The sequence below is a fragment of the Podarcis tiliguerta genome, assembly GCF_965153285.1.
Source record: "Podarcis tiliguerta genome assembly, chromosome: 4".
Classification (NCBI taxonomy): Eukaryota; Metazoa; Chordata; class Lepidosauria; order Squamata; family Lacertidae; genus Podarcis; species Podarcis tiliguerta.
In genome coordinates this window covers 81,571,278-81,598,277 of record NC_139537.1, presented here as the reverse complement: position 1 = coordinate 81,598,277, position 27,000 = coordinate 81,571,278, and the positions used below count along the sequence as shown (strand labels likewise).

The window sequence follows — 27,000 nt, the reverse complement described above, 5'->3', positions numbered from 1 at the left end:
CAGTGCCAAGATTGTATCTGGGCTGCTGAGCATGCAAAGTAGGTATACAGTAATTGGACTTTATATATGCAGGTCCTGTTCAGATATTGTACCCCTATGTGGAAGTCCAGGAATGTTGGAGGCAGGACAAGCTAAGCAAGGTGCACTCTCACCTCTCGCTACACATACAGGACAGATCCAGGGAAAAGTATCCAGTCCATGGTGTGTTTGTGTGCATACACAGATCACACTAACACACACTGTCCTCAGCAGTATCCTGAGAAGTCTCTCTCAGCAGCCATTCTCCTCACACACACACACACACACACACAGAGAGAAAAACAGTCAAACAACAGTTACAGGAATAACAGTCACAACAGAATAGAATGCCTCTCTCACTGTCAGCCAGTTGCACGAGAGCTACTGTCAAAGGAAAAACCCCAAGCTAAAAATACATGGCAATTCAACATAAGTAAACATTCCCATTTCAGGAAATCAAACCATTTTCCTTAACAGTACAGACCATAGTTTACTTGAACTGGATCAGGGGACTACTAGTTCCTTTCGAATGCCGTGTATTGTTTTGACTTTGTGGTGGTGAAGTGTTTTATATGCTACCTTTCTAGCAGAACTTTACGATTTTTTTCAGCAGACTGCTTATCCAAATTAGGTTCTGACAGTAGCCACTGGCAGCTTTATTTGCCAGTTGCATAACAGGCTAGATGGACGTGAATGCGGACTTACACCTTGAATTAATTTATATTGAATTAGTTTCTCCTGGTTCAAAGCCTGTCAATGTGGCTTTGAAAAAGAATATGCTATAATGATTGAAACCATTGGCTTACTCCCGTTCATCTGTGCTTGCTCACTTCTCTCTTTCTTCAGAACATTGCAGCAAGTCACAAGGGGTGGTTTCAGAAAGAAGGTTAGAAGCTAGACAAGTTTTGGAATTTATGTCTGCAGTCCTTAAGAACTTACCTTTGCAGATAACAGTGGCGAAGCGTGGGGGGTGCAGGGGGGGGCCCGGCCACACCGGGCGCAACATCTGGGGGGGCGCGCTCGCACTCTCAGCTCTCTGCCCCTACCTGGCTCACTCACTCTAGGGGGCGCAAATTACTTGCCTTGCCCCGGGTGCTGACAACCCACGCTACACCACTGGCAGATAAGGTGGCTATATACACTTCAGTTGTCAGTTGTTGCATTTTGTTACTGTTCCCACACATACACCCAGCATTCCCCACATGTAGTGAATTATTCCTTTAAGGAAGAGTATTTTTTAAAAATCACATCTTCATTGAGGCCTTTCTTTTTCCCCAGTATAACAATATAATTGCATACAAATAATCAGCATCAACAATACAACATAAAGTACAGAAACATACATAAGACAGTATGGTGGGATAAACCTGACCCTTCAATTTTCGAAACACAAACCAGTATTGTGTTCTTAACATACATAAAGCATAACAGTTGCACAACACTGCATTAATCATGAGTTGTATGTCGCTGGTAGCAAGAATATGATCTTACAGGCTGCTCAAGAAGCCTATGCGCAATCACCACATTTCGCAGCTGCCTGCATATTTCAAATAAATTGGTGCCATGAAGCACGTAGGTTCTATAGCTTTCTGCAGTGTCAGCTACAGAGATGACACCTTCCCATTTGGAATCCAGGTTTGAAGAACCCTAGACATAGTTCTAAAGAAATTATTGTGGGATACTCACACCATCATGGGTCGGTCAGCTTCCGCATTTAATCGGGCAATGGGAACCATAATTGAAGAAGTGTGGGGAAGGGGGACACTATTAGGCATTGTTTTATTATGTGGTTGAAAGCGGACGTAGAGCTCATCTGACCACAAATGTCCACACTGCCTTTAGTTTTATTAAAAATAAAAGGGCTTTCAGGCTTGGAGTTCTGGTCTGAGATTGCTGCATTGTCATGCTGTGAGGAAAGGAGAATCGTGGTTCTGGCTGGGACTAATGGGAGTGTAATCAAAAGCGTTCTGGAAGGGCACTAGGTTTAGGAGCTAGATGGGCCAACAGACTGGGAGTATAAGGCAACTTTTTATGTTCTTAACACAGCAGCACACACTTGCCAGTGGCCATTCTGATCCGCAAGGATCAGAAAAATGTTGAGAGCTGTCTTTGTGCTATTATTTTGGCAAAATAAGTCTTGGCTCAAAGTGAATGGGTGTCCAATGGTAATTGTGGTTGATGGGTACTAGTCACACCTGAGTTCAGACAGAGGTGTTTGTGTGAGCAGGAGGAAACTACTTACTGCATTTTTCGCTCTATAAGACGCACTGGACCAAAAGATGCACCTGGTTTTTGGAGGAAGAAAACAAGAAAAAAAAAATATTCTGAATCTCAGAAACCAGAACAGCAAGAGGGATCACTGCGCAGTGAAAGGAGCAATCCCTCTTGCTGTTCTGGCTTCTGGGATAGCTGCGAAGCCTGCATTCGCTCCATAAGACGCACACACATTTCCCCTTACTTTTTAGGAGGGAAAAAGTGAGTCTTACAGAGCAAAAAATACGGTAATTCAGAATTTTAGGTTTCTTCTCACCCATCCCCCTTTTCTTCCCCCTAGGGCCTAAGCATGTGATTCTAAAATTTGTGGTGAAATTCTTCCCGCCTGATCATGCTCAACTGCAAGAGGAGTTAACAAGGTCAGTACTGCCATCCGTTTTCATTTGTCGTTCATTAAAGGAGGGGATTGACAGCTGCTTGAAGCATGCATGTAGATGTACTGCTGAATGAAGAAAAAAAATAAACCAGATTATGACAGGGGGTTAGGAGTTCATTTTGAATTGGATTCCAGTGCCTGGTCTGACATTAATCTGGATGGGGCCACTGGCTGGTATAGCAAGGAAAGGGCCTAGAGACCTCTTTTTTCCTAGATTGCCAGCAGGATGCCATTTGTGGCTTCAGCTTTCAGTGACATTTTGGATGCCTCTGTAAATGTGTGGGCTGTCCATTGTAACTGCAGTTTCCATGACACCCACATGCTGTAGACATATGATTCATGTGGAAGGGCTATAGGGCACCTGTGGTCTTCACACTATATTTTGGTGCCTATTTGTCCTCTCCAGTTCTGAGAGACCATGGAATCAGTATCTGGCCCAAGTTGTAGGTATAAACATCTCCCTCCTCCTACAAGTTTAGTTGCGCTTTTCTGTATTCCAGTTCTGTATTGAGTTTTCTATTTTAAAATTGGGGGAAAGAGTTTTTGTGTGTGTACAGGATTATAACTGTATAATCTTTAGGGTGTGCACCTCTAGTGAATATGTAAATGACATACTTTAGCGGGAGGGTTTTACTGTTTCAAATTCTCCTAGCATTATAGCGAGCTGCTACTACTGCCAAATGCTGAGTTTCAGTACTATAGACCTTTGAACCATCATTGCATATTAGTAGTTTTAATTGCTCTTACTTATCTGCACCTCTTTGAAGTTTTAGCATCACTTTTTCTGTTTCATCTGATTTCCCTCCCTCCATGATTTCCCGCTTCTTAGTAAGAAGGGTTGGTGGTGGTAGGATTATGGGTGGAGAATACTGTTTATATTCCTGAAAAACAATCAAGGCAGGTAACAACAGTCCTGGAAGCTTATCTCAAGTAGCAGGCAAGGCCCTGGAGCAAATATTAAAAGGAAGAACAGTGAATGGAAAATACTCGTTATTCATTTATTCATTTGCTTTTTTAATATGCTGGTTTTCAGGTATAGGCAACCCCTGAAAGTTCTGGAAGAAACTAGCAGATGGAACATAGGGCAGCACAGGTTCTTTAAAAAAATCAAAATCAAAGACCAGACTAATCTGATACCCTCTTCTGAGAAGATAGCTCTCACTTGCTCTCTGAATAAGAAAAATGTGGTGGAAATTTCAGAGAGAGTGGCCACGCTCTTATGCAATGCTAAACTTAAAAAAAAAAAAGAAATTAGTTTAATAAGTCAGCCAAACTGCAATCTAACAGTGCCTTAAGCACTTGGTAGAGTTTTTGTTTCTTTTTTCTTTCCTTTTTTAAAAAAAGCCCTATATCCAACATAAATAGGATATAATGTTTTCTGGTGCAATTGTTAGCCTACATAGCTTATGAGTTTGTTTTAAAAGAGGCGGGGATATCATTTGGTGGTTAAAAATGTGAAATTCCTGCAACAACTAGATTTATTTATTACCTATCTTGCCTCTCCCCACTCGTCCCGGAAGCTTGTGGTGTTGTACATGGTTCTGCTCTGTCTTCACAACAGCCCTGTGAGGTAGTTTAGGCTGAGAGGTGGCGAATGGCCTGAAATTGCCGTGTGAACGTCATAACTAAACGGAGATTTGACTCCAGGCCCTAATCAAACCACTATACTTCGCTGACAATTGTTGTTTTACTAGTTGCAAGTTCAGGAAATTCAGAGAGTGTTTATATTTCAGACACCCATAATTCCAAAGGTGAGAATTAATTCAATGAAGACTGTACAACCACTACATTATTTTGCAGTTATCTCTTGTTTGCGAAGTGGAAGGGATCGTTGCTAAATCTCCCCTTGTTAACATTTCGATTTCACAGATGTCCTTGCCACTCCAAGGAAGCCTTGTTAATTCCTCCACTGCTTTTTCTTTTTGTGCTTTCAGGTACTTATTTGCACTGCAGGTAAAGCAGGATTTAGCACAAGGAAGACTAACCTGTAACGACACCAGTGCTGCTCTCTTAATCTCACACATCGTACAGTGTAAGTAAAACTTGCTCATCTCCAAACCCTTCCTGCATTTTGAAGAGTAAGGTGCTTGTTGCCCAGGTAGAATACTGACTTATGAATATATTTTCAATAGATTAAGGTCAGTTGCTGTATCCATAAATGTATGTTCACAAAGATACATTGGGCTTGTATCTGAGTTGCATCCATTTTCTTCAGGTTGTTTCAAAATACTCTGGCGAAAATGGAAGCAGGAAGGAATTGCTATTTGCTTGTTTCTTTCAATATTCTTTGCCACTGGAATGTGTATAATGGAAATGGGATTAATAAATAACACACACACACGTAGATATCACACACACACACACCTGGTGGGATTTAGAGTACAGTGGTACCTCGGGTTAAGTACTTAATTCGTTCCGGAGGTCTTTACTTAACCTGAAACTGTTCTTAACCTGAAGCACCTCCTGCTGCAGCCGCGCCACCAGAGCACAATTTCTGTTCTCATCCTGAAGCAAAGTTCTTAACCTGAAGCACTATTTCTGGGTTAGCGGAGTCTGTAACCTGAAGCGTATGTAACATGAAGCGTATGTAACCCGAGGTACCACTGTATTCACTTTCAGTTAGCGCAGGTAGAATTTGCCCTTCACAATTTGTCTGCTAGATTAGCAGCTAATTCATGGTGGTATCTGTAGTGAGGCATTTTCTATTGTGTTTACCTTCATATGGTTTTGATGGGCCTGCGTGTGGTTTTCTGTGCTCTCCTATGTGTGACTAGAACCTTATACACGTCTTTCCTCATTAGTGTAAATGTGACATGCGCCAGCAAAAATGCCTGAAAGAGAACTACAGTGAGAGCCACATGCCACTATTTTTCTTCATCAAAGTTTCTGCATTTCTCAGTGCATTTTCTCTCCAGAGTATCTCTAACTAGTTATCATCTACTGTGCCAAATCTTCCCTGTCCTGTCTCATATGTGTCATCCGAGTAAGATGAAACTCGTAGGGATAGAATTGCAGACCAGCAGACAGGGTGAGGCTGTTGTCACAAGGCACCCAATTATCAATTCTTTCATTTATTATCATAGTTTAACTGCTGTTTGGGGTGTCACCCTCTGGATTTTCTACTTTGGGCATCACATTGCCATCTACTATTCCCACAGAAGTCCTGTAACGGAAGGAAAACAGGCCTTTTGAGAAAAGCAGCTGTAAAGAACAGCATGCTTTGTGATACGCTGGAAAATGCTGCATGTTTTCAAGAGGAGCTTGTGTAATTTGCTGAACCCTCAGAAATCTCACTGCTGTGGTTTGATCCCAATGGATCCTTGCTAATTGACAGCAGACCCTACAGCTCAGTGTCCTTCCTCCCTGTTTTCGGTCCTTTGCATGAAATGTTCAGGACCACAAGTACAGTGCTCTGTTATTCACTGCTCACTGCATCTTTCAGGATTTTATGTTCCTTCCACCTCGAGAATAAGCATCCATACAACTTAAGAGTGCATCCTATTGAACTCAGTAGACTGATAAATAAACATGCATTGGAATAGACTGCCTCATACATTTCATCTATTGAGTGCACTTTCTCCCCTCTCTCCCTAGCTGAGATTGGGGATTTTGATGAAACCATTGATCGTGAACACTTAGCAAAGAACAAGTATATACCTCAGCAAGAAGCATTAGAAGACAAAATCATGGAATTTCATCGTAATCACATGTAAGTATTACTATTTGATGCTTAAGTAATGGCATTCTTAGTGCTGGTTTTTTATTTTATTTTTTTATTATTATTTATTTTAGTTTTATTCTTAGGGCTGTTGTCTTATTAAGCAAAACTTCTGTCCTTAGGATTTATAATCTAAGAAAACCAGCAGAAAGGTTTGAGGAGAAGACAGGGCTTCATAACAGAGTAGAGAAAGAGGGCAGAGGTGATAACAAACGGCAGAAAGTTTTGCGTTCCAGTAAGGCATTGCAGAAGTGGTTTTGGGGATGGTTGAAAAATTAAAGAGAGAAAGACAATGTCTGATGTATAAGTACCTGTGTAGTAGAAAGCACAAAAACTAGACTCTGGAGTAGGACACAAAGGAAAAAAGGCGAGTCTCTGTTTTTCCTCAGCTTACTCGTTTCTTCTTTTGTTTTACATTTATTTATCCAGTTTGTGAATAGAGCCACCCAAAACCTTTTGTGTTGTTTTAACTACTTGCGTGTGTCAAAACTTAACAAACCATGGTGCAATTTTTCTCTGGGAGTTCACAGAGGTGTTTGGGTATAGTAGAAACCCATCACCTTTTGCGGGGGAAGAATTTATTTACAACATAAACCACAAAATCGTATTCGATTGCCAATGGGAAATCTTGTTTATCACCATTGGGAAATGGTTCATTTCCTAAATGGGAGATTCCAGGTTTGAGACGATGCACAAAGTTGTGTTGTAGAGGAACAGGAAGTGTGAGAAGTTTGCATGTCTTCATTTTGCTTCACTGGTACACCTGAAACTACTCTTTGAGTGTTTAAAATATTAGCGGTCACAGTCTAGTGTGCCAGTTGTTGCTCCAGCAGATAGTCACAAAGCATGCAAGGACATGCAATAGATATGAAATTTATTTGTACTAGGTCTTTCAAGCCATCAAATTGGTGCTAGGGTCTGTTTCACAGCGACTCTGTATGCAAGTCTGAGCAGGAAACAACATCTGCTGTGAAAAGCTCTAACGGTTCTTTTAAACCTTCTTTGTCCTGTGTAAAATCAATTATCATTCCTTCAGTGGACAGACACCAGCAGAATCAGATTTCCAGCTGCTTGAGATTGCCCGTCGTTTGGAAATGTATGGAATCCGATTGCATCCAGCCAAGGACAGGGAAGGAACTAAGATAAACCTGGCAGTTGCCCATACAGGCATTCTGGTGTTTCAGGTGAGAAGCTCTAATCACAGTTCAGTCTAGACTGCGAATGAGAAGGAGTCAGCTCATAACTGCTATCTTGTGAGATCCAGTCTGCTAGTACCCTATAGTAACTGTTTGCCAGTGTAGAGATGGCTCCTTCCATGTGGAAGCCCTAGGGCAGTTGCTCCATTGCAGATGATTATTAGATGTTAAAGCCTTAAGGTAGCTAAGGCTTTAAGGTACTTAACTCTATGGTAGTTAGGCTGGCACTGATAATTGCCTAGTTGAGCAGAAAGTGGAAATAGGTCATTATATTCAGTTTCCTTTATTGTGCCACTGAAAGCGGAACTGCCTTATTTGTTTTAGGCAGCTAAGCAGGCAGACTAAATTAAAATAGTTTGAGTGTAGTGAACTGCACCTTTTGTTAGTTTTGAAAATCAATTTTGCAGATGAATGAATGCCTGTTTTGGGGGAAGAAACGTATTCATACCTTTTCTTTTCCGTTCTTCTTCATATTCAGGGCCACACCAAAATCAATGCCTTCAACTGGGCTAAAGTTCGAAAACTGAGCTTTAAGAGGAAGCGTTTTCTTATTAAGTTGAGGCCAGATGCAAACGTAAGTCTCTGGAACGCGCAAGGCAATTTGAAGTGGCAGATGCCTGACGAAAGCATAAAATGTATTATTTCCATTCAGCTTAATCATACTGGATTCTTTAAACCACCTTTATCTGTGCATAAAGTTGCGAGCTTATACCTTGCCCAATTCTGAACTGTGACATAGGAAATGAACATTTGTTTTTCCCACCCTGACAGCTGCTGACTTCATTTGGGACACCCCTTTTCTGTGCTAGTCCAATCATAGCTGCTGAGCTTGCCTCCATCTCAAACTGATCTTGGGTGTTCCTCTTCCCTCAAATTGCTCCATTAAACCAGTTGCCGGTAGTACCTCTTACAAAATGTACCCTGGTTTGGAAATAGGCCACCAATGAGAGAGCCAGTGTGGTGTAGTGGTTAAGAGCGGTAGTCACGTAATCTGGGTAACCGGGTTCGATTCCCTGCTCCTCCACATGCAGCTGCTGGGTGACCTTGGGCCAGTCACAGTCTCTCAGCCCCACTCACCTCACAGAGTGTTTGTTGTGGGGGAGGAAGGGAAAGGAGAATGTTAGCCGCTTTGAGACTCCTTAAAGGGAGTGAAAGGCGGGATATCAAATCCAAACTCTTCTTCTTTTTCTTCTTTTTCTTCTTCTTCTTCTTCTTCTTCTTCTTCTTCTTCTTCTTCTTCTTCACCAATGGTAAATTCAGAAGAGAATTGATGGAAGAGGTCATAAAATATGAAAGGAATGAGTCAGTGAAGATGGTAAAATGGATTGGGGGAAGGGTGAGCAGAGGTAGGAAGTGAGATGAGAGAATATTGCCGCTCCAGCGTAGAATAATAATAATAAATTTTATTTAACCCGCCCTCCCCAGCCAAAGCCGGGCTCAGGGTGGCTAACAACAATCAAAATAATCCAACATTCTAAAAGGAGCATCATTAAGACAAAAGGACACATTAATAAATTATTATTGTTATTTCTATATTGTAGGGATTCTACTTGCTCTTCATGACATCCAGGTTTAAATCTCAGCTTGGCTATGAAAGTCAAGCCCTGGAAAGTCACTATATATCAGCCTCCAATTCTGCCTACCAGATTCCGGTGTATGTTATCCTTTCCTCTTTTGGTGATCTCCCTAGGGAATAACGTAACAATTGACTACCTCCAAATACTCTGTTCTGTTCACTAGGCTTAGTCCTAGTTCTCACTGAACTGGTAAACCTGCATTTTGGGCTGTGCCACTTCAGAGTACAGGTGAGGACTTAAATAAGCCTTAATTGGAAATGTATCTGCATGGAAAAACTAGATGTCAGGAGGATTCTTGGCTAGAACCCTGAAAACTAATTTTCTGTGTGGGAGGAATTGTTTAGTCATGCGAGTCCCCCACCCCCAAACCTGTGGTCCAAAATGGTACAGTCCTACCACATGAGTGGAAGCTAGTGTCTTATCTCTTAGATTTGAATATCGGGAACTGACAGTTCAGCAGATTCTTGTTTCCAGTCAGCTGTGATTACTTAGGAAGCTCTCACCATTCTAAAATATTGCCTGTCACTTCTCTTGTAGCATTCACAAAATGAATGTTTTGATGCTGGCATTAAATGCTTTAAGGCAGATGAAGTGGGTCAGCAAGAGAAATGATTACTTTAGGGAAACAGATAGTCATGTTGATATAGGTGGAGGGCTTCATAATATTCCATTATAACGACTTTTCAGGAAAGTTACGTTCCATTATCATACAATCATAGGGTTGGAAGAAACCTTGAGCATTGTCTAGTTTAACCCTCTGCAATACAGGAATATGCAGCTGGTCCTTACAGGGATCAAACCTGCAACCTTGGCATTATTTGCACCACGCTCTAACCAATTGAGCTAACCACCTGCCTTGTTTTACATTCTACAAAACAAAGAAGAGTTTGGATTTGATATCCCGCTTTATCACTACCCGAAGGAGTTTCAAAGCGGCTATCATTCACCTTTCCCTTCCTCCCCCACAACAAACACTCTGTGAGGTGAGTGGGGCTGAGAGACTTCAGAGAAGTGTGACTAGCCCAAGGTCACCCAGCAGCTGCATGTGGAGGAGCGGAGACGCGAACCCGGTTCACCAGATTACAAGACTACCATTCTTAACCACTACACCACACTGGCTAACAAAATGAATAGTTCAGCCTCTCAGTAGGGTCCTTTTCTGTCTAGGTACTGTATGGTGTAGGAAAGCATAGTAGATGCTGAGTAGATTCAAAAGCCATATCATTCTTAAAATAAATAATTCTAAAAATAAAGGGATCAGTGTTATTGCTTGCTTTAATTTTATGCAATATAAATGTCCTTTTTTACATTCTAATGGAAATGTGTTGCGTTTTATTCAAGAAGTTGGTTTAGATGAAAGTGGAGGGAAATGTCCACATTTGCACTTGGACGATGTTCACTCTCCTTCCACTGTTAAATCTCCCATCATTATCTTTCAGAGTTCCTTCCAGGACACCCTAGAATTCCTGATGGCCAGTCGGGATTTTTGCAAAGCCTTTTGGAAGATCTGTGTAGAGCACCATGCCTTCTTCAGATTATTTGAGGAGCCTAAACCAAAGCCTAAACCTGTTCTCTTTACCAGAGGTTCATCCTTTAGGTTCAGGTAAAATATACTTTACTTTGCTACAGTAATCCAGAGAAAAGTGTGCTCACCCACCCTGAGGTACTGGCTCAGATCGGACATAATGCTCTCCAGCAAACCATAGTTTGGTGCAATGGAAACAAGCAATAAACTTGAGCACACCCTCTTCCCTCCTTCTCTGACATCCAACCCCAGAAACTCTAGTTTAAAGGCTCCATACAAAACTCCCTCCAAGTTTGTAGACAGGAAATAAACCAGGAAATATTTGCTAAAGCCATAAAGGAAAGAGAGAGTGCTTGAGTTTGTTGTGAGTTCCCATTGCCACAATCCATGGTTTGTTGGAATAGGAGCATTATGTATTGACAGAATTACTGAAAGAGAGGCAAATGTACAGTGGTACCTCTGGTTACGAACTTAATTCGTTCCGGAGGTCTGTTCTTAACGTGAAACCATTCTTTACCTGAGGTACCACTTTAGCTAATGGGGCCTCCTGCTGCCGCCCCGCCCCGCGATTTCTGTTCTCAACCTGAGGTACAGTTGAGGTACAGTTCTTAACCGGAGGTACTACTTCCAGGTTAGTGGAGTCTGTAATGCAAAGTGTTTTAACCCAAGGTACCACCGTGTTTATTTTCCATGGTTGAGCTTGCACTTAACATTTCTATACTGAACAGTTTCGGACTGAGGACTGTAGACTTCATTAAGGCATCATGTATTCTGTCTTCCTGAGTACTAATGCGTATGTGCATGAACACAGAGAGAGCCACATCACAAAATGGCAGCACCTATAATTTAATGTTCAGTTTAACAGTGCACATCAGGCCCAGTTTTTGTCATTCTCGGCTTGATGAAATGAATGCTAGGGGAAGGGAAATGTTGAGAAATTTGCAGGTGGGGTTAAAAGTGACATTGAGATGCACCTGGTGATTTCTCTGTCTTCTTGTGGAATCAAGTAGACGTTGTTTATGATAGTGAGGCATCACAGCCCTTCAGTTGTCTCTGAGTGTGGATTAAGGCTGAGAATACCTGCAAAGGGTTGCCCATACTGAGGAATTATTTCTTAAATATAAAAAGCCCATTGTAGAATATTACGGTGGCATACATAATGTTCCTAGGTGGTCTCCCCTACAGCCAGTTTCAGCTAAGCAGGGAGCCCTGTACCCTGGAACCAGCATAGTAATTAACAAAATATCTGAGGCCTGTTAGGAAATTACGTTCATTTCATGGATTCTAGGCCTCAGCCCCAGTCTTAAGGAGGCACTGACCCAGGGGAACACCCAAGCTAGCACCTCAAATATATGATACCAGAGATACTTTTGGAGAGGAATTGGGACACAGTTTTGGCAGCAGCGGATAGGAAAATTCTGATGCTGAGCAAAGTGAAAGGCACAGGAGATAATGCTATGATGTGATTAAAAAGGTAGGCCACCACCTACACATGGACATTATTGGCTGTAAAAGGCAACCAGGTGACTGCTGCTCACTTGACAAAATTAGAAAGTATAATACCTCCTAATAGCTGTCAGTATTGTAATTGCCCGGTTGTAGGAAAAGGAGAAATTCCACCGGAGCGAATTTGGCAATAAATTTTTGGTCCTCAATAAAGTGCCTGAAACATAACCCATCTGTTTTGAACCAGAGAAGACAGAACGATGAACATATGAAAATAATAGAAAAGTGATTTTGAGTTGGCAGAAAGATACAATCATTTTTTTAAAATAGCCGGATTAAGAAACTCAATAAATAAATAAATGATAAAATTAATCAAATGTGACAATGAAAGATGTGTAATGCTTTGTGAAGGGTTCTATGATGTCTGAGTGAAATCTTACTGCCTTGCAGTCTTCAACAGTGTGTGTCATAAAACAGCCTTCACAGGCCTGTTTTTGGATGTTTTTGACTACAGTTCCCATCAGCCCCAGCCAGCACGACCAGTTGTCATGGGTGGTGGGAGTTGTAGTCTAAAACATCTACAGGTCACCCAGTTGGCAGAATATTGTTAAGCACATTATCAAAGATTATATGACAATATGATTTCATCCATATTTGGTTGTTATTGTATAATATTGAATTGCTTTGTGGGGGAGGGGCAGTATTTAGGGTACTGCGATATTTTACTGGTTTTACTCCAACAGATTAACATAAGCTTCTCTGTGGAAGTTTATTTATCAACTACATTACATAAAAAGCCATTTCCTTCTCATATATATGTTTAGACTTCCTTTTTAGGGTTGAGCTTCAATTGGGTGATGGAATGTGGGGATTTAAATTTATTATATTTATCAAGGAGAGTTTATACGCCATATGTCATGGGTAGGCAAACTAAGGCCCAGGGGCTGGATCTAGCCCAATCGGCTCCTAAATCCAGGCCGCCGACTGTCCCGGAATCAGTGTGTTTTTACATGAGTAGAATGTGTCCTTTTATTTAAAATGCATCTCCGGGTTATTTGTGGGACATAGGAATTCATTCGTTTTTCTCTCTCTTCAAAATATAGTCTTGGCCCCCACAAGGTCTGAGGGACAGTGGACCGGCCCCCTGCTGAAAATGTTTGCTGACCCCTGTCATATGTGGCATATAAAAAGATTGACTTTTTATATTCCAGTTGCTTTTTTAATTACATTATGACCTAGATAAATTAAGTTGAGAGAAATGCACCAGAATTGGGATTTGCTCTGTTTCTTTTGCTGTCTCAGCTCTGTGGCTCATCACATATGTTGCCTTCCCATTTATCTCGACCTCTTGAGTTCTGTGTGATGTTTCCTCTGCATACCAAGCTTTTCATGCTTATTTTCAGGATAGCTGAGGGATGCAGTTTCCCAAGCATGTAATTTGCGGTGGCCGTTTATGCTGATCTACACACTACTCGCTGAATGTCCTAGAAATTATTCAGACTCGTAGTAAAAGTCTGCCTGAAGCATCTTTAATAATTAGGGGCTATTTCATTTCATGCTAGATATCTCTCCCCACCCCCAACTTCCAAAGTCTTCAGATAAACATTTCTGAGAGTAAACATATGTGTTGCTTTTCTTGGGTGCGTTGCACTCTGTAGGCCAATGCCACCCCACCCCAAGATGTTCTAGGAGGCCTTGGAGAGTTAGATGCTGGTCAGGTGTCACCAGTGTGATGCCCTCCAGATGTTGTGAAGTACGACTTCCAGTCATCTCTGCCATGATAGCTGGAGCTGATAGGACTTGTGTTCCACAACATCTGGAGAGGACCACATTGGCTAACTCTGGGCTAAAAGGGCCAACCAATAATCTGAATTTTGTGGGTTAATATTTGATCATATATTTGTCTTTCCTCTTGTCTTAAGTAGCAGCTGTAGTCTAATTGTCTATATGTTTGAATTGTATTTAAGAAAGGGATGGGAAACTTGTGGTCCTCCAAGTCCAATCAGCCCAACTGGAAGGGCCAGTAGTCAGTGATTATGGAAGTTGTAGTTCCAACAACATCTGGAGGGCCACACATTCCCCAGCCCTGCTCGAAGAGTCTTAATCAAAGCAAAACCATGGTATCCTCAAGTATTCTGAAGAGCTTAGTAAGAGACAGACAGTAGCAATGCCCCAGACTACTGCAATGCGCTCTACGTGGGGCTACCTTTGAAGGTGACTCAGAAACTACAACTAATCCAGAATGCGGCAGCTAGACTGGTGACTGGGGGCGGCCGCCGAAACCACGTAACACCGGTCTTGAAAGACCTACATTGGCTCCCAGTACGTTTCTGAGCACAATTCAAAGTGCTGGTGTTGACCTTTAAAGCCCTAAATGGCCTCAGCTCAGTATACCTGAAGGAGCATCTCCACCCCCATCGTTCTGCCCGGACACTGAGGTCCAGCGCTGAGGGCCTTCTGGCGGTTCCCTCATTGCGAGTAGCAAATCTACAGGGAACCAGGCAGAGGGCCTTCTCGGTAGTGGCGCCCGCCCTGTGGAACGCCCTCCCATCAGATGTCAAAGCGATAAATAACTACCTGACATTTAGAATACATCTTAAGGCAGCCCTGTTCAGGGAAGTTTTTAATCTGTGATATTTTACTGTATTTTTCATCTTTGTTGGAAGCCGCCCAGAGTGGCTGGGGAAACCCAGCCAGATGGGCAGGGTACAAATAATAAATTATTATTGTTGTTGTTGTTGTTGTAGTTGTATTTTAATGCAAATAGAAAATTGACTTCTTTCTGTCCAAAGGCATGCACTATTTGTTAATCTTTTTTTTTTTAAAAAAATCTCATACAGAGACAAAACCATCTTCATTCGAATCTTTAGTACACTTTCATTTAGTATCTATAGGGACAGCTTCCTAGGAGAAAATTAAAATGGCATGTTAAATCATAGCTTACCAGCTGATTGCCTAGTTCGCAAGGAAGATATATTGTTTGGATAATAATGCACACTCTTGATAGCACACTGTGTGTTTTGCTTTATTTATCCACAGAACTAACTTTTTGAGCCGTTTCACACGTGACAGCTTTCTTGCACAAATACTGCCTCTGTGCAAGCGGTTGCGTGCATCATGTATGATTGACACATACATGTCTCTTGTGACATGTGCACACGGGGCAGGAGACCCTGATTACTAGCTGGCTACTACCAGTTTGTAGATGTGGTGAAGCAGACAATAGTGTGACTAGCATTATGTATTTCTAATGTTAAAATAGCATTAAATTAAATTATTAATGTTTTCTTCCATTTTGAATAGCTGAGCATAGTTTTAAGCCAGATACGAGTTTCCTCAGATGCTTAATAGGACAGAGTTTAATAGCTCCAGCTTCATTGCCTCTGTATGCAGCCTAATGCATAATTCAGTGTTCCCTCTCTGGGGAAAGGGGTGTGGGAATCAAATAAATATGACATTTAATAGCAGCGACCAGCAGCTTTCCCCACCAAATTTTCTGAACTGGAGCCACCTGGGCAATTAAAATTTGGAATTTCAACAACACTAGTCTTAAAAATTCATAACTCATTGTGGTGGTGGTGATTCATTAGAAGTAGTATAAGAATGTAGAACTGCCTGAGGCAGGTACATAAGTTACTGAGGTCCTTGAAACAGTTCCCACAAGTCTTTGCGATAGGTTAGAAATGTACCCAACACAGGAGTTGAATGGCACAGAACATGAGTTTTCTCAATGTCTGACAAATCTTTCTGCTCTTAAGAATGGCTGGGCAGTGCTGCAAGTTGCTACGGTTCACACTCACTGTTTCAGAGTAGGCAGATAATATTTCTGTAAAGGTTTGGATAGAGTTGACTGCACCCCGTCCTGGCTTGTAGTAACAAACCATTTGATCTCTTGGAGAACCTTACAGCTTATGGAACTCATAGGTGGGTGGGTGTGGGTGTGCAGATGTCCCCTCACTTAACATGTGATTCACTTGTGTGCAACTATATGCACAGTGCCAGGAAAGAATGAAATGAATTCAATTCAAACCCAGAAATGGCAGAAGAGAACTGGAGAGTCTTTGTGGCTGATGAGGGGACCCTCCTTGGAGCCCCAAAAGGACATCAGTGAGGGTGGAGGAAGTCCTGTAGAGACCCAAGGCACAGCGGGGCTTTCTTTGAGCTGCTCAGCCTCCCCGCCTATCAGCTGATGTGTGGTGTAGCGCAGCATTTTTGCATTCTCAGACAGGCAGCAAAAGCCAGAGGCTTACTGGGGGACGCATGGCCCACCATACACGACCAGAGGACTGCATTCAGTTTAATGGGTACAAGTTGTGAATGCCTGCAATCATGACGTGAGCAGCTGAACATAAAATCACTCATATATGTAATGTCAAGGAACATTTTTATGCTAAAGAAGTAGAAAGTAACACAATGGTTCTGTTAACCTTTGGAAGTCTGGTTCCTCCTACTCGAGGCATGTAAGTGAAAATTCATATGTGCTTTTTTGCAAGAAATGCATGGTTTTAGCAGTAGCCTGAGAGCAGGGGCTTTTTTGGTGCCAAAACATGCTGAGCGATAAATCAGTGCCACCACATTGCGAGGCTCCTTGCCTCTCTGCGACACTTCCAAGAATCCTCAGCCGGTGGGGACAGAGTCTTTGACAGAGTGATGGTGCTGATTCAGAGTGATGAATACTCCCAGGCATTGTGGATGAGTTGACATCAGAGGGAGCGTTTTCAGAGGCATTCTCATAGCAGCAGATTCTCCAGCTTTTATTTACCGTCCCTGGTAACTAATAACCATGCCTGGCATCAGAAACAGTCCAGAGTTAAGGATGCACTAATACTAGAAGAATGTACTTCCACAGCCTTTTATTTTCATGGTTTTAACTCTTGGTTTTGTTTTGTTTCCTTCCCAGTGGCCGAACTCAGAAGCAGGTTCTGGACTATGTCAAAGAAGGAGGACACAAAAAAGTACAGTTTGAAAGGTTAGAAAGGGTCTTTGCAACAACAATAAAAATAATTTGCTCTGTTTACTTTTTGAGGGTTTTCTTGGGCCTCATGCATGCTCATTCAGCCCAGTTAGCCAAATGACACAGCTGCAGGAAAATAGGGAGCGTATGCTTGGCTTGAATAGTCTTCCCAGAAGAAAATGGCAATATACACAAGAAAAAAACAGTGTGACATAGATTTTTCTTCCTGGCTTCTTCTTCCTGCTTTCCCAGTTTTGTGCTTAGGTGTTTTGGAGTTTTGGAACTTTTTGTTCATTTGTTTTTGCCTTCTAATTACCGTATTTTTCGCACCATAGGACGCACCGGACAATAGGATGCACTTTGTTTTAGAGGGGGGAGAACAATAAAAAAAAATTCTCCCCCTCTCTGCCCAGCGCCCCTTCAGCGAAGCGGCAGGAGGGGCTGCGCAGAGAGGGGGAGAACTTTCCCCCTCTTGTTTTCCCGCTCTAAAACAAGGTGCCATTTAAGGTGCGTTCAGGCGGCTACCTTGGAAGCCTGGAGAGCGAGAGGGATCGGTGCACACCGACCCCTCTTGCTCTCCAGGCTTCAGGTTCCTTTCAACCTGCTCTTTGGGGCTGGCGGGGGGAAGCCCACCACCAGCCCCAAAGAGCAGGTCAGGGAGCAGTGGAAAGGCGCAGCGGAGAGTCTCCTGCCATAGCCGCGCGTCACCTCTCCAGCCGGGAGAGGGTCGCGGGGCTATGGCGTCTTCGCTCCATAGGACGCACACACATTTCCCCTTCATTTTTGAAGGGGGAAAAGTGCGTCCTATAGAGCGAAAAATACAGTAGCTATCTATTGCTTTTTGTCCCCTGTGTTTGGGTTACGACTATAACGAATGGCCTGCAAAATAGTTTCTGCTTGTTAACAGTGAGGTATTACAGGGCTTGCTGCATCTTGACCCCAGGTCCATGAAACCTGCTCAAATTACTGGTGTTATGATCATAGGAATTCAGGCAATCTGTAGATAGGTAGACACTTACTTCTTAATTAAATAAACAAAGCAGAATGAGGAGAGCAAATTGGTGCAACCGGCTACAGGCAGTGAAATGTTGAGACAATAGAAGGTTGGATTGTTGCATTATATTGCCAAATGTGTTTCTAAGCCAGTCTGCGACATGATGAGTTCAATGTTTTTGCTAAACTGTAGAATGATCCTAGCGGCAGGTTTGTGTTCTGAGTCATCTTTTGGAGTTGGTGGATTTATTTTTTAGTGACTTGTCCTTTCCTTTTATGCCATTTATGTAACACATAGCTTCACTGAAATACCGCATACATATACAGCGACAGAGAGGAAATGTTTTTGGACAAGAAGTCTGTTAGAAGCTGGGCTTAGAGACATGATTGCCTGCCATTGATTTATTCACGGGGGTGGGAAATAACATGCATTTTAACTTGTTGCAAAATATGTTTTTGTTTTTTGTTTTTTTACCTCTTTCCAGGAAACACAGCAAGATTCACTCTATTAGGAGCTTGACGGCAAAGCCTTCAGAACAGCATTCAGAGGTGCCAAAACAAGTCAGTTATATTTCATGCTTTTGTAAGCAAAAATGTCAAATAGTTCTGTTTGTCTTGCCTAGGCCATGTTTAGCATTGCGCACTGTACCATAATTCACAGCCAGGAGTGACCAAATGAATGGCCACACTGCAGCTTTAAGCAACTTTGTCCTTTTCTCTGGTTTGGAATGTTTCCAAGCCAAGTAGAAAGCAGTAGCAGTATTTTTATTTGTGTTTATTAATTGTACTTCTTAGGCAAGCCTTACACACATTAAAATATTTAAATTGCGTGCCTAGCAAGTTCATATGTCACTCATTGATTAAATAAATAAATTATGCAGATATGCATTGCTGTACAGTGGTACCTCAGGTTAAGTACTTAATTCGTTCCGGAGGTCCGTTCTTAACCTGAAACTGTTCTTAACCTGAAGCAGCACTTTAGCTAATGGGGCTTCCTGCTCCTGCCGTGCCGCCAGAGCACGATTTCTGTTCTCATCCTGAAGCAGAGTTCTTAACTTGAAGTACTGTTTCTGGGTTAGCAGAGTATGTAACCTGAAGCATATGTAACCTGAGGTACCACTGTATATAATCTGCATGTGCACTTACGGATAATTTTTACACAGGGTAGGCTTCTTTTTTCCAAGGTTTAGAGGAAGAGGACAGGACAGGTTTGGAGAACTTGCCATCCTAATTAGGTCCTCCAGGGTTTGCCCCTACCCCTGCCAACATAGATGAAGTTCTTCCTGACATTGTGACATGTAGTGATTGGCAGGTGGGTGACACTGCCCACTTGCCAGACTTGGCCCATGAGGCTTGGAGTATATAACAGGCTAGCCCTTGGGGGAGACTCCTGGATTGAATGTGTTCTTTTATGATCCATGTAAACAGTTCCATTCTACTTTCTGAGAATGTTGAAGAAATTGACCCCAGATTTAACCCGGTTTCACTCAGTGAGCACAGGGAATAAAACAATACTCCCCCACCCCCAACACAATCCTGATTTTCAGAATTCTGAAGGGTAAAAATGAAGCCAAGCCAAGGCAACCTGTTCCTAATTTGTGGTCAAGGCTGCCTTCTGAGAGAAGCTTGGATCTGTTGCCTAAAAGCAGCTCAAAAGAAGAGAATGTGTGTTGGTGAAATTCCAGTTAAAGCTAGGTGAAAAAATTAATAATCTTGCTGAGAAAAGAAACAGTAATGGTCTTTATAAGCATTTTGGCTAAAAGTTCTCAATTCATAAAGAATTTTTCCCTTAAGCTGGGTTGGCTGATATGACTTCCTGCGGCATGTAATGATTTCTTTAAAATGTTTGAATCCCTCTGGTATAGCTCAACTAAAGTATTGCCTTGTTGTAGTATTTGCCAATAGTTTTGACACACACACAGAGATTATTGTAATATTTATTTATACCCTGCCTTTTTCCCTGGTGGGTCTCAAGGCGGTTTACAGATAAAACAAGAATTTCTAAAAACATAGGAAAAAGCAGTGAAAAAAATTTCAATAGAATTAAAACTACATACAATAAAAAGAGCACAGCACCAGCCTTTTCATTAAAAGCAGTCAGTTCCCCAAAGCCTGTTCTAACAAAAAAAGTCTTTGCCTGCAAGCAGAAGGACAGCAAGGAGGGAGCCAGTCGTAACTTCTCCAGGGAGGGACTTCCACAGTCTCAGAGCAGCCACCACCGAGAAGGCCCTCTCCCATGTCCCAACAAGCATGTCCTCCTTTATTATCTTAATTCTAGTGACTTTAGAGATCCATATTGGACTAGAGATGGGGACTCGGTGGCCCTCCGGAAATGTTGCTAGACTACTACTCCCATCATCCCTCACAATTGGCCATGCTTGTTGCAGCTAATGGGAGTCCAACCACATTTGAAGGGCCACAGGTTCTCCAACCACATAATAGGAACAACAAGATGGCATTTCACAACCTTTTAATCTCCTTTGATAATGTACCATAAGCTAGAGACAATCCACAAAACTGTTGCGGGATAATAGATTTTGTTCACATAGACAGCCTGCCATCAACCAGACTGTTTTGTCTATTTAGCCCAGCATTGTCCATGGTGAATGTCAGTGCCTCTCTAGGCTAGGGTTTCAGCTGGAGGTCTTCCACATCACCTGTTTACCTCTCCTAAGGTGGCAGGGACTGAATCTGGTACTTTTCACGCATGCAATTGCAAAGCATGTGCTTCTGCCACAGAGGTGTGGTTTCCTCTATCAGGGGTCCTATGTGCTGTACAAGTTGATCAAACGAGACCAAAGGAATGAGCTCTCCTCTCTTCTATTCTCTAGGCTTGAAAGCATATTTAAATTTGTAGCACTGTGTTGTATGGTGCATTTGTAAAGCACTTGATGTTGAGATTGGTGCTGATTTGTCCTCTTCTTGTCCCCTCTCATCTCTTTCCTTTCTCTTTCCAGAGCTGTAGTTTTACATATGGAGACGGTGCTGATTCCCCAGCAGTCCAAAGCTGCCGGCAGGGGAAGGAACTAAAAGTTTCAGTGGAAGATGGTGGACACCACACGAGCCCTTCCCTGAAAAAGAGCCCTGAAAAAGAAGGCAGGAGGCTAGACGGTGCTGTGATGGAAGCTATGGAGGAAGAAGAGGAGGTCGCCAAGGACAGATCACAGCACAGTAGATCTCAGACACAGCAACCGAGCACAGGTCCTGCATCCCGGGCTGCTCGTGGCAGTAGCACATCAATTCCTTTCATTGACTGCAGTGATGTAGATAGTGAATATGACCTCCTCAGAGGGCAGATAACCCGCTCACAGTCCCAAACAAATGACAATTATGAGGGTGATTCGACCAGTGGTGCCTACGTTGATTATAGAGGTGAAAATCGTAATAGAATTAGATACAGGGATTCTTCCATCTCCTCTATAAAGGCATCTTACCATCTGACAGAAGACTGCAATGATGGCAGCCCTTCTAGTATGTCCTTCTATGTTGGTGGGAGTCCCAGAGTCCCACGGCACAGCACTCTAGTTGATGAAATGTTTAGAGGTCCAGATACCCGCAGTCCATTGGCTACTCCCTTGCCTTCCAGTAGCAAAGGGTCAAGTCCTCACATGAGTTTCAGTAGAGCAGGCTCCCAGGGTTACATCTCCGAAAACGGGCATGACTGTAGGGTTAGGAGTAAAGATGATGACACTCGTTCCTATAGCTGCCACGGTTACAGCAAGCGCTCCCCAGTCTCGCAAAGGCCACACATGGAAGTGGTTTCACATGCGCGCAACAGATCTGAAACAGACCCGTTTATTTTGAGCCAGGTATCTTCCACTCCAAACCAAGACTATAGAGCAGACAGGTACCATAAAGGAGGGACGGTTAGGATGGTCCCTTCACAAGGCAAAAACATGGCAAATGGTGTGTCAGCTGCTAGTCAGTCGAAGCAAAGCCCAGTTATACAATCCTTGTATGCTAGGGGCATGATGGACCATATGTCTACCATCCAGATATTGGAAGGTTCTACCAGCAGTGGAACGGAGTCTAGTGACTCAGATTCAGAAATGGTCAATCCTTTCACCCACCCTCTTGTGTTTGGAAATCCCATAGTGCTCAATTCATCCCCTATGCCAAGGAACAAGTATTCATTTGGCAGCCTCCAACTAGAGGAAGAGGTAGAGGATGTGTCTTTGGCCCTCAGTGATGAAGATGGTGTTCACGTCTTCAGTTGCTGAGAAAACCAAGCAGCACTTCCAGGAATAGACCAACCTAACAGGAAAGTGATTTGTTGGAAGGTTGTTCATCGAGTACATAAAGCAGCATGTCAACCTCTTAACCTTCTCCTTTTGAGAAGTTAGAAGGAGCTACTGCTATACAGAGAGGTGGTGAAATCTACTAGTGACGTGGGTTTTTAGGGGGGCGGGAAGGAGACCTGATTCCTCATCTAACAACCCTGTTAGTAGATTTGTTCATTAAGAAGAAAACTGTACTCTAGTTGTGTGTCATATTTAATGAAGTATAGGCCAGATAGAGATGACTTGTAGCCCCAACCTATTAATTTTTACTTAGAAGCATCTCCCACTGTTTCCAGTGGAACTTAATCACAAGTAAATGTACATAGGATTGCAGTGGTTGTTATTCGAGAAGCAACGTGATTTGAGTTCATGGTACACACATGTGCTTTTCTCTCCTTCTAAAGGAGAGCTTCCTATCCAGTGCCTCAGTTTAGAGTTTAAAGTTTTACATTGCAATCAAAATGCAAAAAAAAAAAAAAAGGATATTATCAAATCTAGGCATTTTTTAAAAAAATAATAAGAGCTTAATGACACATTTTTTAAGGAAGCAATACTATATTTTGCTCAACAAAACCACAAATCATTCTTATGCTGGAAGTATGAAAAGTTGCATTTGTGAGCTGAACAAGTTTTTTTCCCTATTTGAACATGTTGAAGAATATGGAACATGCAAACTTTAAGTAGGGGGGGGGGTATGGAAGCAGTCTTTTGAAAGAAGCTCAGTTCCTGTAGTTATTAATGGGCTCGTATAAACACCAGAAATCATAATTTCTATACATTGGTTGTAAGATTGCTTTCAGCATAGTAGATCTTACTTGCAAATGTTCTTCTCGGGTATTTTGTCCTCATTAATCACGGGGCCAATTCGAAACAGGAACCCCAATGTATCTAGATCAGATGCTGTGTTAAAGCAGGCTTTACACATGCATCCCGAGCTGGTTGAGAAACCAAGTGTACATACATTTTCAGACATGGTTCATATCCTGATCAAGCCGTTTCTGAAAACTAAGCAATCAGCTAATTGGGAGGGCAGTAGGATACTAGAGTTAGTCTCCCACACACACCACCCAACCGCTGGTCAGCATTCTTGTAATTATCTGAAATGGTTTTGCATAAACAGACCCTGCCAGCTGCTGCGTTCTTGGACACGGGGGTCAGGTAGACTCTGAATATTGCATATCTAGCAAGGCATGGAATGCTGAAGTCTGTCTTTCTTTCTCGTTTAACAATGTAATAAGATAAAGAACATTGGAATCAGAAAATCTGTAAGGAGTAAGACAAATAATTTTTAAATGATTAAAATCAGGAAACTTTCTTGAGTAAAGAAAAGCAGCAAATTATACCCATTGACCTTACCACTATTGCTAAATGTGTTTAACTGGGTCAGAGGGGAAGTATGGGAAAAAAGTATTCTCAAATGAATGTGTCAGAATTAAATAATAGAGGACAGCTTTAGCTGAGTACAGTTGATTCCAACTATTCATTCATTCTCATGAAAACAAATGAGCCAGTTACAGGACATCTTTTAAGCCTGAGCAGTTCTATATTTTGATGGTTTTAGATTTTTATAGAACAAAATCGATACGTTTTATAACCTTTTTCTGATGCCTTGAACCAAGACATGTTAAGTGGTACAGCTGAGTATAAGAATATTTTAACAGAACTCAATCGATAGTTGCCTAGTCCTCTTCAGTATTTTACATATTCCTGGAACAGGGTAGATGGCAAGGATGGGCAACATGTTTGCACTATAGACTGCATTGGAAATACTTGCCATTGCATGAGCAAACTTATTTCTGTGATTGTGAGGGCTGTTTTTTATTTAATGGGAACTGGGATTTACAGGATTCTAACAATCCAAAGGATAAGGGTTTTGTTTTTTAAAGGCCTTTGGGATGCTGACATATGCATAAGAATATTTAACCTCTCTCGCGCGTTTTTGTTATACTAATGTGAAGTTCAGTGCAGATGTAAATGCAGTTCAGATGTTTTGTTTAGTTAGTAGACAAGAGAACAAGTAATCAAATCTGTGACTTTGTGGTTAGGCGGCAGCATGGGCTAATAAGGGAAGGTTTTATTTAATGTTGTGCTGAGAAGGTGATCTGTGTTTTGGGTTTAGAATAGTTTGTCAAATCATTGCCTTTAACTACTGAATGTTTAATTTAAAGCATAACTAAACAAAAACCCACTTTGGAAAGTGTAGATAGAATGTACACAGCGTGTCCTTTATTGGCATGTTTGCTGACTTCTGGCGATTATGGCATAGAAATATTGTATTGTGGAGTAAAGCACTGGCTTGTTAGGTGCTTCACAAAAGCACTAGTTGTTTCAATGATTTCCTCCCCCCCCCCCCCGGCATTCTCGAACAGATTGCACGATAGTTCATTTCCTCCTTAAGCTAAAGCATCTTAATGTTATGATTAGAAGTGGCCATTGGTCTACAAAACGTCTCTGTTGTGGTGATGATGTGGATTCAGTGGAGAATGTACATTACCACCTACCGTTGTGTGCGCATTCACTCAGCATTGTAGAGAACGTGCAGAAACGAAACATCATAAATAGGATTTTGTATTACCCAATCCAAGTGCATAGCCTCCACATGATGTGTTTAGGGTCCGGGGGGTGGGGGGTGGGAGAAATGGGATAGTCCATACATTGCCAGTGAATTTGCATAGGAAATCCACAAGCAGAATATCAGTGCAATATAGCCCTCTCCAGGTTGTGAACCTTAGTAAGTGCTATTCAGAGGCATACTGGGCCTCATTCTCATGCAGTGCTAAGCCTAACCAAGAGTGAGCAAGCATACAGGTACCCAGAGGGGAAATCGCAGCCATTTTGCTCCCCTCCCAGTTGTGCTGCTGCTGCCATGCTACCTATAAACCATGGTTTGGATTGCCATTATGTGCAAACCTGGGCTAGTGCTTTGTCTTCCCCAAAACAAACTACAAGCAGGAAACGGAAAGTAACCTTGGTGGTTGTTTGTGGTTTGCTGGAAGTGAGACAAACAATTGAGTTCATGTGTGATGCTAGACCAAATGAATGGCTTTGTGCCAGGTCGTACATCATCAGTAGGAGCAGGAGAGATGCAAAGCAGTTTATCTCTGGGTACAAGCACACCTGCTCATTCTCACTAAGCCATGATATCGCTTAGAGTTGCATGCAAACTGGACCATTGTTTCTGATGCTGGAGGCAATATATAGTTGCAAGGGCTTGCACCCATTGACAGCCTTGTCATCCACGGATTTGTCCAACCCCCCTTTTAAAGCCATATTAAAGCCTCTGCATCTTGTGACAGGAAATTCTAAAGTTTAAATATGCCACTGTTTGAAAAAGCATTTCCTTTTGTCTAAAGTCTCCCATCATTCAACTTCATTGGGCGACCCTGGGTTCAAATATTACTAGAGACCACCATCATGCTTCTCCTTGTACTTGCCTTTTTAAAAAGACCTAAATGTTGTAGCCTTTTCTCATAGGGAAGTTGCTTTAGCCGGCTGATCATTGTGATTGCCCTTTTTGGCATCCATTCTAGCACTGCAATGCTCTATTTGAGGAGCAGGAACCAAAACTGTACGCTGTATTTTGAGTACAGTTGCACCATCGATTTGCAGAGAGATATTACTAATCACTATCATGAAATTTGCCCCTCTCACACTAGATTTGCATTAAAGGCATCGTGTTATAGGCAGCTCTATTTTTTATTATGATTTCTTTTCTAATGATTCCTGATTATCGTCCTTGTTTCAGTAACAGAGATCTTACCTTGATCAATACTTAATTATATAATGGTGTTTTCCATCACTGAAATATCCTCAAAGGAGATGGCACAATTTAGCTTTACCACTAACCATAGGGCTGGTATTGCCGTTTCAGCCACATAAAATCATGCTCTTGTTTGTTTTTAAATTTACAGTCCTATTAAACAGTGCAGCTCAGATCAAAAATATGAATTGTGTAGCTTCAGCCCATCAGATTCCTAATTGTAACTTGTAAATATGAAAACGACAAGCCTGTTGCCAATTAGAATTCTCATTGTTGGTATCCACTACTTTCTTTATGTCTGCTCTCTGTGTTGTGCGTAGAGTTAGGAGTAAATTGGAAATTTGCTACTAAAGCAAAGTAAAATGGGCATTTTTGATGGTGGGGCGAATCCCAAACTGAGGCCTACTTTAACCATTCCATGAAAGTAGCAAAAGAGGAACCATTAAGGGAGTGATACTTCCTGTCTTCTTTTCTGGCTCTTATGGGGCGACAGTTGATGCACATTTACCCTAGAGAGAGTGGTGCACATTCTGTCTTCTTCATTTAGAGATTGAATAGCTTGCACGTTCACATGAGTCATAAGTGTTGGGAGAGGACACACAGCCAACAGTTCTTTTCTTGTCACTTCTGTGGGGCATACAAAGTAAACCCAAGTCAAAAATAATTTCCCAAGTATGACATGGTTTCCCCTTTAAGTCTCTCACATGCTCTGTGATACTGCCCTACAGATTTGTTTTCTTATCAGTCCTAAGAATCTACAGAATCTTTGTAGCTGTCCATACATTGATCTTCACTTTAGATTATTACTTTTTAAATAAAAAAGTTGCACTTCCTTTTAAGGCTCCTCTTAAAAAATTAATGTAGTATTAGTAGTGTCTGGCAA

General features: G+C 42.0%; 1 protein-coding gene across 14 annotated transcripts in view; it reads left to right on the top strand.

The window, feature by feature from the left end:
- FARP1 (FERM, ARH/RhoGEF and pleckstrin domain protein 1) overlaps positions 1-27,000 on the top strand; it is a 188,097-nt gene that overhangs the window by 117,099 nt on the left and 43,998 nt on the right. For 8 of the 14 annotated variants that reach the window (XM_083437664.1, XM_083437660.1, XM_083437661.1 and 5 more), the window contains exons 5-13: positions 2,573-2,651; positions 4,603-4,700; positions 6,263-6,377; positions 7,423-7,570; positions 8,061-8,156; positions 10,599-10,762; positions 17,031-17,099; positions 18,563-18,638; positions 21,035-21,278. In XM_083437664.1, the coding sequence (XP_083293790.1) occupies positions 2,573-2,651; positions 4,603-4,700; positions 6,263-6,377; positions 7,423-7,570; positions 8,061-8,156; positions 10,599-10,762; positions 17,031-17,099; positions 18,563-18,638; positions 21,035-21,278 (1,089 nt within the window). The remainder of the gene's footprint in view (positions 1-2,572; positions 2,652-4,602; positions 4,701-6,262; positions 6,378-7,422; positions 7,571-8,060; positions 8,157-10,598; positions 10,763-17,030; positions 17,100-18,562; positions 18,639-21,034; positions 21,279-27,000) is intronic. The other 6 variants (XM_083437656.1, XM_083437653.1, XM_083437654.1 and 3 more) reach the window with 1 other exon arrangement.